The 16,264-nt window shown below is 43.7% G+C and overlaps 1 protein-coding gene across 1 annotated transcript in view; it reads right to left on the bottom strand.

The window, feature by feature from the left end:
• Positions 1-285: 285 nt before the first annotated feature.
• CAND1 (cullin associated and neddylation dissociated 1) overlaps positions 286-16,264 on the bottom strand; it is a 32,508-nt gene continuing 16,529 nt past the window's right edge. The window contains exons 3-15 of the mRNA XM_040409551.1: positions 15,710-15,864; positions 14,089-14,212; positions 13,526-13,782; positions 13,336-13,441; positions 11,002-11,147; positions 9,805-10,097; positions 6,093-6,234; positions 4,483-5,979; positions 2,744-2,839; positions 2,315-2,484; positions 2,080-2,244; positions 1,861-1,968; positions 286-1,395 (exon numbers count right to left, since the gene is read on the bottom strand). Of these exons, the coding sequence (XP_040265485.1) occupies positions 1,171-1,395; positions 1,861-1,968; positions 2,080-2,244; positions 2,315-2,484; positions 2,744-2,839; positions 4,483-5,979; positions 6,093-6,234; positions 9,805-10,097; positions 11,002-11,147; positions 13,336-13,441; positions 13,526-13,782; positions 14,089-14,212; positions 15,710-15,864 (3,484 nt within the window). The 3' untranslated portion in view covers positions 286-1,170. The remainder of the gene's footprint in view (positions 1,396-1,860; positions 1,969-2,079; positions 2,245-2,314; positions 2,485-2,743; positions 2,840-4,482; positions 5,980-6,092; positions 6,235-9,804; positions 10,098-11,001; positions 11,148-13,335; positions 13,442-13,525; positions 13,783-14,088; positions 14,213-15,709; positions 15,865-16,264) is intronic.

Genomic DNA, 16,264 nt, shown 5'->3' with positions numbered 1-16,264 from the left:
GCAGGCAGTTCCGAGAAAAGCCACCAGGGGCCTTCATCGGGCTGCTCTCGGAACTGCCTGCACACGGTGACCGCATTTGTTTTCAGATCGGCTCGCGGCACAGGTAAGGACTTACCTGTGCATCGCCGGACTTGTGAAAAAAAGATGGCAGCCCGCATAGGTTTGCGGGCGAACAATGCGAACTGGCCATCACTGCTTCTGGCATGTTAACGTGTCAAAGTGTACACACATGTGGTGCCATTAAAAACATATTTGATGAAGAGTAATACAAAATAAAAAAAAGCACATGAGCCACTTATTTATTGGTGTTCCCATGTACGTAATATGAACACAATTTGTTTTATTTCCAAAATGGCAATTATCTGCACTTCTATGATACTTTTTTGTGATTTCATTGGCAGGAATTGGCCAACTCTTTAACAAAAGCTAGATTTTCACACAACTTATAAAACCCTTGATGGAATAGGTTTTCTAGAGCAGTCAGGTGCTTACACTGAACTGCTTAAGTGTTCTGCAAAGACGCTAGGACAATATAGTATAGTACATGTAAATGCTCGTCAGTCCCGTAAGGTTAAACTGCACCCGGAAACATTATGCAGTTTCTGTAGAAATGCATGCTATCTTACAGACATTATATGTGTGAACCTGGTCATGCAAGTGCAGATTAGGGAGTGTGTTCTACCACCACAAATTTAAAAGGGAGTCTTTACTTCTCAATTGTGTCTGATGTAACAAACATTACAAAGACTTTGATCTGCAAGCCAGAGAAGCCTTTTATGTAGCGGAATCAAGGAACAAAAAGTAATACAAAAGCTAAATGTGTTCAGCTCTGAAACCAGAGACAACGTGGAATAAAATGTGTTCATGGTCCATTTTAACAGTTTGAATCCTAAAGGGGAGATGGCTGCTGGAAGGGATTTCACACATAATATATTCTAACTTATCACCATCTTTAAAATGGCAGAACCAATAACCTCTTTATTATGGAAACATATTCTTTGAATAAAGGCTACAAAAAGCAACAATGGAATTAAGCCAAACCCCCTCCTTTAAGAATGTGGGCATTGTGAAGCTTGATACGCAAGATTTCAATCTTTTGCCTTATTTAGAACCTGTCAATTTCAGTGCATCATATGGATCAATGTTATGGTCCCACTTGGTTAGGAATATTTAAGTTGTGTCCATTGATTCCAGGTTGGCAGATGAAGTATCTTTTTGAATACTTTCAAATATTGCGGCAAGTTCAGGATTTGAGCTGATCTGGGACTGGAATTCACTCATTAAGGGGCTCTTCTCTGCTTCAGGAATGGTTAAAAGTGCTGCCACTGCTCTCATTGCTGAGCGCTTTAATTCATCTTGCTTCTCAAATTCTTGTTTCACAGAGTTTGCTTTCACCTGCAGATTAACAAAATTCATGTTTTAGCAAAGCTGATTAAAATAGGATAACATCCTGAATGGAATTAGCTACAGAAAGCCCTTACCTTCCATGATCCACACAGCTTAGTGTGTACCCCTCTTATTAAATGATACAGCACAGCGCACTCAGGGGTGAATGCCTAGTGGTCAATCATTTATTTTAGATAATCTGCTAATCTGTAGCGTATTGTGATTATGTCCTGTGTATACCACCAGTGCCAGAGGACACCAAATATTGTAACTGCAAAGGGGTTTTCTCAAACAGCTGATTGGTGGGGGTCCCAATTGTCAGACCCCCACCGACAAGATGCTGATGACCAGAGGAGAGGTCATCAGTTACAAAGGGTCAGATAACCCCTTAAACAAGAAAATGGCACAAAAAAACCCCAAAAACTTTAATATGTAGCTGGTCCAGAATACATCAGACCACAAAAAGTAACATACCTTGGTTGTACAGGTGGCACGCAATGGTTCTACCAATCTATCAAGCCTCTGCAGTACAGCACTTGGACATAAGGTAGACAGTCTAACCAACATTAAAAATGTCAGCATCTACAAGAGAAAAGCAAATCAAAAGGCTTTATGAATAATACTTAAGGTAACTTAAGTACAACAGGTGAGACAATACTAACAGCAGTACACTTAAAGAAGATTTAACATTACCTTAATGTCATAATGATCCTTCAAGCCATCTTCCACATGGTTTAAGAATTCAAAGATGTCTAGTCTGTCCAGACAGCTGTCGAGAAGAGTGTACATACACTCAAAGGCTGCTTTCCGGATGTCTAGCCCATCATCAACCGTGTGTTTGAAAGGACCCATTTCCACCTAAAAGAAATACATGTGAAATACACTGGGAAAACAGACTGTCGAATAGCTCTAAACGTCCTTCACCAACCTCTCTTATCAGTTCTTTTCTGACTTTTGTTTCATTGTAAAGATGAGGAAGCACAGAATCAAGCAAATCTCGGATTAAGGATGGCTTGTTGTGTGCGGCAGAATTAAAGGTCACTAGGGCTACTCGTCTCACATTTAGGTCTGGATCCTCCAAGGTCTTTAAAAAGTCACCTGTTGGGGGGAGGGGGGACACAATAAAATGTGAGTTCTGGTGTAATAAATTACATAGTTCTATAACTAACTATAGGGTTATGCTAGGCATGGCATAATACTCTGTATAAACCATATCAACCACAACTGTAACTTCAAAAATTGCAGGCAAACCTAATACAATTGTGTGATCTGGAGAGACACAGTGTGATTTAGTCCCCCTATAGTCCCATGAATATCCACTATACAGATATTGCCGTTATCAGTATGTTAAGCTTACCAATGCAATTTTTCAGCAGAGGATCAATGGGCTGAGGATGATCAGAAATTGTAAACTTAACAGCTGTTACTACAGAGCTCCGTGCATATGATGAACCTAGAAGAAATGAAGAAAATTAGGATACAAATTCCAGACAGATTTTAAATTCAATAAAGAATGAGATGTTACAAGGGAAAGTTTCATTTTACATCTTTATATCCTTATCCACCTCTGCAAACTTCAGAATGAAAAGGCTACATAGTGTTGCTTAAAGGAGTCCTGAGGATAGAGTAGAGTAGCTCTGATGCCGAAAGTCAGTGCCAGAGATACACAGCTCTGTCCATTGTGTAGATGCACGATGGATGGAGCAGCGTAGTTCTGGTGTTGTGACTACGCAAGCAGCAGAGCGGTAGGAGAGTGGGGTGTCAGACCCCTGCCGATCATGTACTGATGGCCTATCCTGAGGAAAGACCACCAATATTAAAGGGGTTATCCCATCTTAGACAATGGGGGCATATCGCTAGGATATGCCCCCATTGTCTGATAGGTGCGGGTCCCACCTCTGGGACCCGCACCTACAACGAGAACGGAGCCGGGGAGAGTTGTGGCTGGAGGACCCCGGGTTTCCCAGGGTCCGTCCACCACCAGGCGCAGCTCCCCGCCTCTCCCATTGAAGTGAATGGGAGCACACCGCGCATGCGCGGCCACCGCTCCCATTCATTTCTATGGGGCCGACGGAAATAGCCGAGCCAGCGCTCAGCTATTTTCGGCGGCTCCATAGAAATGAACGGAGGGCGGCTGCGCATGCGCAGTGCGCCCTCCTCCACTTTCTCCGCTCCGTTCTCCTTGTAGGTGTGGGTCCCAGTGGTGGGAACTGCACCTATCAGACAATGGGGGCATATCCTAGCGATATGCCCCATTGTCTAAGATGGGATAACCCCTTTAAAATCCTGGAATGACAAGACAACATGCTACATTTTCCTTGTTAAAAAAAAAAAAAAAAAAGTGCCTCTGCATGAAAAAAATAAAATAAATCAATACTCCCTTTACCGGTTCCCCACCACTCCAGTTAAGATCATTCATGATCCCTCACCGGTCTGGTCCTTCTCATCACATAGGTGGTGCCAGCTGTGCCAATCAATGGACACAGTGTTGACCCACCTCAGTTGGGAGCAGTTTTTTTCTTAAATGTAAAATGACCCAACCAATCCCTTTAAAAACACTGCTATTCCTTCACTGTTTTTTCCCACAGCAACACTCCTGCCCACACACTGTGCATACAAGTTGCTGAAGGGTCATTGTGGTCCAATCTTTGGAACATGTGCTGATCCTAAAAACTAGCCGAATGTTGCAGCACCTAGCATGCGGGTCCTACCACCTCAAGTCGGCAATATGCCTTTAAAAAACAACAAATTATGGAATACGCATGTGTCTACCCATCTCTTGCACTTTGTTCAGTCAAACTTTACTGGAAATTAGCGCAAACAAAAGAACAGCTTGCCTAGCCCAGGCACCGAGCAGGGGCCACCTGTCTGACCAACTAAATCAGATGGATACAGTCAGTATATTAATGCAAGGAACAACATGGGAGTCCAAGCTAATGTATTCAGGACACTATCAGGTAAGTCACTAGAGATAATATGCAGGAAGCGGTCTCAGAGTAGAAGGAAAAAAATAAAATTAAATTCAAGCAGACCAACCATAAAACATCATTACTAGTATGACTCCTTACACATTGCAGTTATTATTCGGATACATACCTGCAGCCAAATATCCTTTGAGCCTTGGTAACAGAGTCTCTGGATCTATCAGTGTCAGCTTGCCCAAGCACTCGGCCACAACATTCCTGGTTCCTTCCTCAGCACATTCAGAGTGTTTCAGTAGTAAAGACCAGATGTTCTCTACATATGGCTTAAGGCCCACTACTGTTGCAGAGCTTATTATTTCTTTCAAGGAATGAAGTAGGAGGTATTGCCTTTTGGGCTGACTAGTGATCTCTTGTAAGACAAAGGGCAGATACTCTGGTAGGTTGCCTACGCTGATACTTCCAAGTGCATAAGATGCTGCAGATTTCACTTCTTCACTAGGAGAGGAAAATGCTTCTAATATAACAGATTTTAGCTCGAGCTGTCCACTGAGATCAATGTGATGTCCAACTTCACCTAAAGAAAGCAAAGCCAACAGACGAATTGAATCTGTAGACCTAGAGTTTTTAACATCTTGGATAAACTGACCAACGACAGCTGGTCCCTCTTTTGGGCAGGCTCGAGTAAGGGCTGCTACGCATTTGGCAATGGAATAGTACGACTGCTTGTGGGTGAGAGCCGTACTCTGGGCATACACCGGGCCAGTCAGCATGCGCAGCAAATCCATGTAGCCTAAAGTCACAGTTGATGTCACGACTAAGGCTTGGAAAAACTCTAACATTGCACTAAGAGCTCCCCCTTGGAGTAACGGCGACCTCACAAGCCCAATGAGTTCATTAAGGATAGATCCACTGATCTTTGACAGAGAGGATGGATAAACTTTAGCTAATGTTGTGAGAAAGCTTATTGCCATCTGGGACACATGCATATCACTCTCACTAATAAGAGGTGGAAGCTCGTCCAGCACTGCGTCAATCATTGCTGCAGTCAGACTGTCACTATAATTTTTTATCAAGATATCTAGAGCAGAAAGAGTGCCAAGTTTTAACGCTCTCTGGTTCTTCCGGAGAAATGAGGCAAGGATAGGCACTCCTTCTCCCAAGATTGGCCTCAGATCAATTTTCAATGGAGATCCAGCTATTAAGGTTAGAGCTTTCACTGTAGTCAATCGGGTGATCTCATTCTTCAATCTCTCCAGGAAAATTTGAAGTGTACTGGGGAGATCACTTCCCAAATTATCACCTAAACTACATATTATTTGACCCATGCAGGAGATTGCCCGTTCCTTTACTTCTTGATCAATATCTGCTGCTTTCAACCTCTTGATTGTACATGTAAACAAATCTTTTATGTATGGGGTCGCATCAAAGGAAGAAGAAGTCTGATCCAGTGGGCGAATGACTTTCACAAGCTGCTGAGTAACTAAGAGGGCTTCAGATGTGATTTTGTAAAATGGATCTCCAACACAGATCACTACAGGTGCCACCAAGACCTGGACGTGTGGGTGGAAGACTTGAGGAGAATGATTGCAGAGGATTACATACAAACATGACAAAGCATCTATCTTCAGGTTAGAAGAACTTGACTTGTCATTTAACGAGAAGATAATTCCTGCAAGAAAAAAAAAAGCTTTTGAAAATCAGAAAAACCTGACTTCACAGAGTTCAGTACATGCTTTAACCACTCTAGATAGCACGCTACTACAGATAGGAGATGTCACTTACCTGGCACAAGAACAGGAATATGTTGTGTCAAAGCCCCCGGCAGCACATTGACCAGCTCAGTCAGCATATTAAAACAACACTGCCGCGTCTTCACGCTCTTCTCCTTCATTTGCTTATGCAGTGCCTTTACAATGTTAGGTACCTAGAGATTACACAAAGGAATTATAAACTTAAAAGGTCAAAAGCGCTGATTAAACCGTGATGATCTCATACCTCAACAAATGACTGACTAAATAAAGATAAATAGTAATATAGTAGCACTTACATTTAAAAGGATACTATATAGTTTATGGTTAGCTAACATAAATAGGACTTGAAAGGTTTTTCCAGGAGTTTTACACTCCTCTGGTCATCCTCTCAGATTGGTGGGCACCGTTGCCTTCTCACATTTAACCAGGCACAGCGCCGTACATAGTATAGTGCCCGTGCTTGGTATCACGCTTAGCCCTATTCACTTCTATGGAGCTGAGCTGCACCTAGGCCGTGTGATTAATGTCGTCACTGGCCTAGGAAAAGATGAGGAGAAAGCCACGGCACTACTGCGAGACATGGTATGTTAGTGAGCAGCATTATACTCACGTGCACCGTGGCCGCCGGTCGCTCCTTGTGTCTGTGCGGCGCATTGCTAATGCTTATAGCATTAGCAATGCGCCGCACAGACCTATGAGAAGGAGCGCCCGGTGAATATAATGCTGCTCACTAACATACCATCGCAGCCAGGACTTCAGTAGCGTGACTCCTGGCTGCCATGGTAACCAATCGGAGCCCCAGCATTACACTGCTGGGACTCTGATCGGAACTGCCCACTGCCAAAAATGATGGGGGGGGGCCTGTGGCCACTGCCACCAATGATTAATACTGGGGAGGGAGGGGGGGTGGGTTTGAGTTACCAGAGGGGGCTGATCAGAGGGAGAGGCTGGGGGGCACATGAGAGGCTGGGGGGCACATGAGAGGCTGGGGGGCACGAGAGGCTGGGGGGCACATGAGGCTGGGGGGCACATGAGAGGCTGGGGGGCACATGAGAGGCTGGGGGGCACATGAGAGGCTGGGGGGCACATGAGAGGCTGGGGGGCACATGAGAGGCTGGGGGGCACATGAGAGGCTGGGGGGCACATGAGAGGCTGGGGGGCACATGAGAGGCTGGGGGGCACATGAGAGGCTGGGGGGCACATGAGAGGCTGGGGGGCACATGAGAGGCTGGGGGGCACATGAGAGGCTGGGGGGCACATGAGAGGCTGGCTGCCATGGTCAGCTCCCTGCTGTTGTGTGCACAAAGCACAGGACAGCAGGGATAGTGTAAAGTCCTATTCACCCTAATAGAGCTCTATTAGGGTGAATATGACAAGGGTTCTAGCCCTTAAGGAGGCTAATAGTTATTAAATAAAAGGTTTTAAAGTAGTAAACAGTTTTTATCGGTCCGCAAAACGAGGTTCCGTTGTTCCGTGATCAGTTTTTGTTTCCGTGTGTCTTCCTTTATTTTTGGAGGATCACCAGACATGTAGGAAAGTAAAAAAAAAGAATCTAAGACAGGTTTGCCATGCAAATGATAGGAATAAAACTGACGCGGATGACAATCTTGTGTGTCTCAAGTGTTTTTTTGCAGTCCCATTTACTTGAATGGGTCCGCGAACCGTTTTCCGCAAAAAAAAAATAAACAGGTTATATATTTTTTTTGGACGGACTGGAACCACGGATCACGGACGTGGATGAAAAACAGTGCATTAGCAGAGTTTTCAATGGACCCATTGAAAGTCAATGAGTCCGCAGAAAATCACGAAAAACGGAACAATGGACACGGAATAAAACAACGGTCATGTGCATGAGGTTAGCTTAGGTTCCTTAGGCCTCATGCACACGACCGTTGTGTGCATCCGCGTCCGTTCCGTCATTTTTCACAGTTTAGCGGAGGTCCCATTCATTTCTATGGAGCTGTGAAAAAAACTGATAGTCCTCAGTTTTTTCTCTGCATCCGTGATTCCAGTCCGTCAAAAAAATATAACCCGTCCTATTCTTGTCAGTGGAAAACGGAGGACGGGCCCATTCAAGTCAATGGGTCCGTCAAAAAAAACGGATGCACAACTGGTATGTCATCTGTGTCCATTTTTTTTCTACAAGACCTTGGTGCAAAAAAATTACACTTTTCATTAACCTTCCTTTTTTCCCCCCTGTCAGACAAAAAAATAGGAAGACACAAGGAAACACAACTGAAGCAAAATCGGACACGGACCACTGAAGCCAAATCACTGACAGTGAAAAAACACTGTCGTGTGCATGAGGCCTTAGCCACAGCACTTAACTGCAGAGATGCAGTAACTTGCATTCTCAACATCCAGTAAGGTCATATTGTCATGTCCTGCCATCTGTGAATTAAAAGTAAAACATGTGCATGTGCAAGTCATGGAAGGTGGAGGAGAATTTAGGTCTTCCAAGGCAGCGACCATATAGCTTGTTTTAAAGGGGTTGGCCACCCTACCCCCCCAAATGCTTGATAGTGTTTTCACAGTGAAAAAAAAAAATGTACTTAAATAATCCAGAAAATCCTGGAAGTTAAAGGAGATTGGTCACTTTTTGGGGTTTTTTGGCAATCCCCAACCCTAGCACAATGGGCCGAAGCATGAAGAGGCAAGCCCCTTTAAGATTTACATCCATAGTCTTAAAACCTTGGTCCCGATCATGTCTAGGTCTCACACCTATCGGGCTTGTTACGAGAGATGCACTTAACCTCATTTACACTGGTTGGAGTGCACGCTTTACAGAGAAGGGACTGCATGCTACAGAAATGAAAATCCATAGCATGACCTACAAAACTGCTGCAGATTTCAATAATTTATATGGTTAAACTCACCAGCAAAATGGAAATCTACATCAAATATGGATTTACTTGTAAAGTATTTAGATTATGCTGTCAAAATAATCCAGTTTGTGAATGTGGCCAAAAAGTCAGCTGGACACTGAAAGCTTCCCCTGCCAAACTATGAAAGTAAGGCCTCTTGCACACAAACTTTTTTTATTTTTCGTTGACATTCCTTTTTTTGCCTTCTGTATACGAACCGTTGCCTTCCGTTTCCGTATTTCCGTTCAAAGATCGAACATGTCCTATTATTGTCCGCATAACAGACAAGGAAAGTACTGTTCTATCAGGGGCCAGCCTTACCGTTCCGCAAAAAACAGAATGCACACAGACATCATCCATATTTTTTGCGTATCTGTTTTTTTGCAGACCGCAAAATACTGAAAAAGCCATACGGTCGTGTGCAAGAGGCCTAACACCTATGTTTCTATTTTACAATAGCAGAGGTCTTGAGAATGGTAAGGAGCTGTGTAATATACAGTGGTCTTTTCTTACCCATCGTAAGTTGAAATCAGACTCAACATACAATGTCTCAGACCTGGATCCAATAAATGAAGGCCACTTCTCTAGTAACATACTGTATTAGATGCTAGTTAGCAGCTTTTCCTGACAGTTATATATAAAGACTTGTTTTATCTGTCTTAGTTATCTGCTTATCTTTCTGAAATCTTCATTTTCTCTTATCTTGGATGACATTTTGGGGCTTTGGACCCAATTACCCAACTTACAATGGTTTCAACATACAGTGGTCCTCCTGGAACCAATTAATATTGTATCTTCAGGGACCACTATACCATAATAATATATAAACACCTTTCCATAATGTATTACAGAAAATGGGAGGTAGATAAAGACACCAACCTGGCTTTGTAGCATTGTCAAGGGAGTCTCTCCTTGCTCCATTGCATCAGGGTCACAAAGCCAGCTTTGTACAGGCCTGGTCTGTTTCAGGAGTGATAGATATGCATGAAAGACATCGGCCTTCACATTCTCTTCACGTTCTTTGAACCTGACTATCAATGCCGGAGAGACTGTCTTGTAGAATTCTGGCAGCATCTCATGACGAGTGCTGACCACCGCATCCAGACACTTGGCAGCTGCACGTCTCACCTTCCAGCTCATATCATCATCATCACTGTACTCATCATCACTGCCTGCAGCCAGATAGAAATATTAGAGTTTTATACTTTAGTGTGAAGTCTACAGATAAAAATCAGCCCCGCTATCAATAACAAAACTAAATTTACTCAAGAATTGAGTAAATGAACTTTGCACAATATTCTAATTTTTCAAATTTCACCTGTACGTGGTTGGTGACTGCTTTAAAACAGTTACTAATTCCTTAAAGGAAGTCAGTCACCACTGGGGACCATATTTACAGTTTGTACTGTAGTATAGCACTGCTATTATGATTTTCATATACACTTATGTTCCGATTCTTCCTCTTTTTCAGTAGAAACAGGTTTTCATAAGAGTCCAGGGGGCTGTACTTATTGGTAAATGATCCCAGCCGCACCCCAATAGAAAGGAACCCTGCTACTCCCATCCTTTTCTTCTCTCCACCTCCTAGTCTCGTCAACGTCATCATGATGCTGCTGCAAATCTTGCACAGGCATGCATTTCCATGTCTGTTACCTTCTGTGGGCAGCAGCTTCACCAACTGAGCTATAAGATGTGCTCGTGTGCGAGATTTGCAGCGGCATCATGAGGACGCCGATGAGCCCAGGAGGGGGGCTCCTTTACCAATAACTACAGCCTACTGGGCTCGTATCCTCATTAGCATAATAAAGTTTTTAAGGGGCAAAAGAAGAGGGATCAGGATATAAAGGTATATTTGAAAATGGCAATAGGAGAGCTACAGTGCCATGTAAATGGTTAACGGTCCACAGTCGTGACAGACCCCCTTTACATCATATTCTTTGTGTGTATATATGTGCGAATATTTATGAATATGAATATATATTATATATATATAATTTTTTATCTCAACCAATAGTTTAAAGGATAACAAAAAAGAAAAGTTAATGCCTGATCGATATTTGAAACAGCACACAATACCTTGGTCGTCATCATCTGCACCATCAGCGTCCATTGCATTTTCATCTTCATCCTCATCATCATAGTTGTAGTTGGGATCATATGTCAGGTACTTGAGACAGAGATTTATAATAGTGGATACATGTGGATACACTTCCTTGGGGCATCTATAAGGAAGATTAAGACAATGTGAATGTAATTTTGTGCTGGTTAAGTGGTATTCCCATCTAATAAAGAGATGGCGTATCGATAGGTGGGGCGTGAGGGTCTGACCTCTGGATGCAATGTTGGTGTAGTGCTGCATCCGCTTCTAAGCTTTCCCTTCACGACCACCTGTCTGTACTGGGAACCGCAGCCAGACCATACTGTGCTGCAGCTGCAGGGCAAGTGGCCAGCACGCTGCTGTGCAAGTTAGAGGGAAGGGAAGCAGCACTACAGCCCATTTATTCTCAGGATCGGTCATGGGTCCAGAGGTCAGTCCCCAACAATCACAATGCGATGCCATTTCCTAGCGATCAATTTATAAGAGGGAATTAATGCAACCTTTTTTTTTTTAAATACAGTTAGGACATTCTCAGTCAGTACCGAGTGTCCATCCATTTTAGACTCCTGATATCTGCACAGAGAACACTGCATGTATATGTACTGAACACATGGGCCACTTGTTCACAAGAAAACTCCAGGCAAAACGGATACCGTATGTCTAGTGTTGAGTCAATTCGTTCACACACTGTTTTAATGCTGTACGTAGACCTGTCTCTCTTACAGCATTAAAATGTATTGCCTCTGTGGAGGCAAAATTTGTTTCAGCCAAAGTCACGCGAGACTTTGGTGAAAGAATTCAGTAATCGCACCTCCATCTTTAAAAAGAACATTTTAAAATAGCAATCCGAAGTTGGGTTTGGTACCAAGGTTTCAGCCAATGAAAACATTTTGCCTCCACGGAGGCAATACATTTTAATGCTGTACAGTCTCTGGACAGCATTAAAACAAAGTGTATGAAAGAATCGACTTCGGATCTATTTATTTTATGCATTTATATAGCGCTGACATATTCCGCAGCGCTTTACAGACATTAGCATCACACTGTCCCCAATGGGGCTCACAATCTAAGGTCCCTATCAGTATGTCTTTGGAGTGTGGGAGGAAATCCACACAAACATGGGGAGAACATACAAACTCCATGCAGATGTTGTACTTGGCTGGATACGAACTTAGGACCCCAGCACTGCAAGGCACCAGTGCTAACCACTGAGCCACCGTGCATCTATGATCCAAAGCTCGATTCGCTCAAGCCTACTTCTTTGTAATAACAGGCTAGAGGTCAGTGCATGAAACCAGGATTTAAATGGGTTGTCCAGTCCTTTACAAGTGATGTGAAAAGAAGCAGCAATGAGGTAACCAGTTCTGTCCACTGCACAATGGACAGAGCCGTGTATGCCACCGGAGCTACTGCACAATAGCTGGTCAGTGGGGGTGAGGGGTGTTGGACAACCATCAGATAGTGATGGGAGTATACTGAGGATAGGCCATCACCAGTAAAGGAGTGAACAACCCCTTTAAGGAAAACCATAGCAAATACCTGTGGCATGTACCATCTCTCTGGCCCTGCAGAAGGGATAGATAATATAGCATAGTGTTTAAACAAGCATTCTCAACAGACACTCAGAGGTTAAACACATAACAGAACGCATACTTACCCCCAGCAATCTCCTCTTGCGACCTCCTGTATCCTCTCAACACTGCAGAAAAGGCCTGCTCAGCCAATCATTGGCCTTAGAAATGGTCCATCTCAGCCAGTGATGGCCGAGCAGTACTTTCCTGGAATTTATAGCGTGTTGAGCCAGTAAAGGAAGTGGAGAGCAGAGGGGACCGGAGCAGCGTCAGAACTGCAGTACTGGGATGTTATTGTGGGTGATCAGAAGTCCAAAATATTTTAACTCCCTCTGAGCCCACTTGCACAAAGCTACTGGTTACTAGAACAGGGACCCTGTACCCCTCGGAGATCCCAGCAGGTGAAGCATGCACACTGCTACTCCATTCAGCTCAGGGGGTTCTGGAGACAGCCGAGTACAGCGCTTTGCCATTTGTGGAACTCCCACAGAGATGAATGGAGCAGCAGTTTACACGTCCGACCTGCGGCTCATTTAGGGGAGCTCCGAGGGGTAAAAGGTTACCGTTCTCGTGATCGTGGGAGTCCCAGTGGTAGGACCCCTATCGTTCTAATAGGTATCCCCTATCTTGAGGATAGGGGATAACATGTACCCTTTAACATTTTCAGTAACATCCACATTTGGGTTTACATAGGCTCAAGAATGGAGGCAAATCACAACTTAAGCACATAGTTAAACTTACCGTCTAACAAATGATTCAAAAGCCTGAATGCAGTATTCTCGCAGTTCGTCATCATCGACATTACAAAATTTAACCACAAGAGGAATGATTTTCTCCAAATATTCGCCTGCAGTGGGAATTTTATGACACGTTTAGATAACATGTTACAGTGAATGGCAAACACGGCAATGTTCCCAGCCTTTTTACTCACCAATCCTATGACCCGCTTGCCTACTGATAGCAGCTATGCACTGTATATAGGTCCTAGTGGTAGACATCGAATCATTTTTAGAAAGCTCTGCCAAGAGGTGCTCAATGAGATCAATGAATACAATGTTCCCACAACTCATAACCAGATGACCAAGTGCAATGATGGTCCTTTTCCTTACAGCCAGTCTTGGGCTTGTTAATTGTGGAAGCAAACAGGTCAGAATTGAAGGATGGAAATTAACAAGCAACCCGCCCTGTCTGAGGAAAGAAACGCAAATATCAACCAACTTGTATGTAAGCTCCCGACACCTCCAGCTACGGCTATCCTGAAATACAAACTATCTGCTTCCCAGTGTGTGGGCCCGTTTCCCATGAGCATGTGCAGTAGAGGAAATACAGTCCGTGTCCAGGTCATCACAATGATCTATGGTGCAGTAAAGGACAACAGACCTGTGGTCAGGCTGGAACTCACAGCATCAGAGATCACCGATACGGCGAGATAAGATCAATATTTCCTGTCCACTGCTTCAGTCCAGTAGAAAGAGCAGACAGCGCAAATTTTACCTGCTCAGCATATCCGCCATGATGTCCAAGGCTTCCAGCTGGACAGATACATCCTCCTGCTTTGCAATAGCACTTGTGAGCCGTCCAGTAATCTTTTTGCAAACATTTGCAGCCAAAGCAGACCCTGTGGAATAAAAGACATTACTCACTTATTAGAGAACTCCTTTAGGGCAACTACACCTATAATCCTGCCTTACTCAACAGAAGAAAAATGAGGACACAGTCATGGACATGATAAAAGTTAGCAAACTGACACCAAATGGCGATTGTTGATGACCGCCATCAGGTTTAAGGAATTAAACGATCAGTTCCAATGTCCACCATGTGTCAAAACTGGTTGAGGTCTCATGCTCAAAACGTCTGTGGTTAAAATACACATGCACTGACTGATACCAGAAAAAAAATCCAGTTCGCAAAGGAACTACTGACTATTTTAACTGCAAGAGCAGAAAACACTGAGCCAATGGTTCCGGCATTCACGTTTTAGCAAATAAATTTTTTTCTCTGTATGACGAAAAGCTACACCAACCTCATTTGTCAGGTTGCCAGATTGTTTCTACCCTAAGAATAGCTGTTTTTTGGCAGCATATCATATAAATGGGGGATGTGCTTCTGTAGACAAGCAACCTGAAAGGAGTAGGGTTGGGCGATATACCGGTGTTGGCGGTATACCGTGGTATTAAGAATCAGTGATATGGCAATATTGCCGTTTCCTAATAACCGCAGTATTTTGCCACGTCATAGAAGCGGTCATGTGTGCTGACCGTTTCAAAATCTGCGTCAGCGGCCGCCCGCCTCTGCATGATTACATACCAATTGCTGCCCGCAGCGACCACCCCGACTCCTCCACACTGGCTCCCATAATGCAGTCTCCGCCCACCGACGTCGGAGTCAGATGACGGTCGAGGCCGCTGAGGCTGAGCAAAGCAGGACAGGAGCGAGTGGAGGGGAAGTCTCCTTGTGGCTGCCCCCACACAGTCTAACGTCTCCTTGTGGCCCCAAGTGTTTTTTTTTCTTCTAAAGGGGCATTTATCGCGATATATATAGTTATCGTGGGAATATTTTTTATATCGCCCAACCCTAGAATGAAGACAATCATGTTAATCACATTTAGTGTAAGATATGCTCCATGTATATATTAAGCAATAATTGGCATGTTGTATTGTCAATCAGTGCTCATTACTGACCAGAACATCTTCAATGAGTAAAAGAACACTAAGACCATGTGCACATGTAGTGAAACTGCTGCAGAAAATTTCTGCAGCAATACCACAAGAATCCACAGGAAATCAACACCAGGTTGTGCAGATTTTGATTGAGAATAGAATAAAACAGAATACCGCCCCTGCCCCTATGAGGGTCTCAATATAACCCAGAGCGCACCTATAAGGATGTCATGATTAGCTGCAGCGGTCACATGGGACAAGACATTATTGCAGGAGGCTGGATAGTACAGCACAGGACTACGCAAGGGAACATAGGTCTACAATATAAATCGATGCACAATCCCTTTAATACTACTACAGGACACAGACATCCAAAACACGCTAGCATTCAGCAAGTCCCCAACAGCATCTGCCTGGTGAGGGTGCAATATTAGGGGGAATATTCTTTAACTCACCACTGGAAGCTGGCGGAAGCTCTCCAATTACAGTTTTCAGTCCAATGCTAGATATATCACGTAGCTGCTCCTTGTCAGACAACATATTAGTGCAGAGAGTGTCCACAATAGTCTCCACTTGATATTCTTTTACTTTACTTACAAGAGGACCAAGACTAGATAAAAAAAACAAAAGACATTTCAAATGTCACATATTATAAAGCACAACATATAAACTCACAAGAAATAAAAAAAATATATATATAAAAATATATATGATGAGAGAGACAGAACCCAGGACTCCATCTGGTGACTGTGCTCGCTTAACTTTTGTACATCGCAATCTCATACATGATGTTCTGTTTAAGTGAATTCTAAACGGCTCTCCAGCTGTTGCAAAACTACAACTCCCAGCATGCCCAGCCTGCCAACAGCTATCAGCCTACAGCAGGGCATGGTGGGAGTTGTAGTTTTACAACAGCTGGAGAGCCACAGGTTGGCCAGCCCTGGAATAGACTGTCTGCAAGCACAAAACCTCACCAGAAAATGTGATCACAAGAACTCGTAGCACTGGTG

Source organism: Bufo bufo, chromosome 1 (assembly GCF_905171765.1).
Source record: "Bufo bufo chromosome 1, aBufBuf1.1, whole genome shotgun sequence".
Lineage (NCBI taxonomy): Eukaryota > Metazoa > Chordata > Amphibia > Anura > Bufonidae > Bufo > Bufo bufo.
Note: the sequence above shows the minus strand (reverse complement) of the source record. Positions and strands in the feature narration are given on the sequence as shown.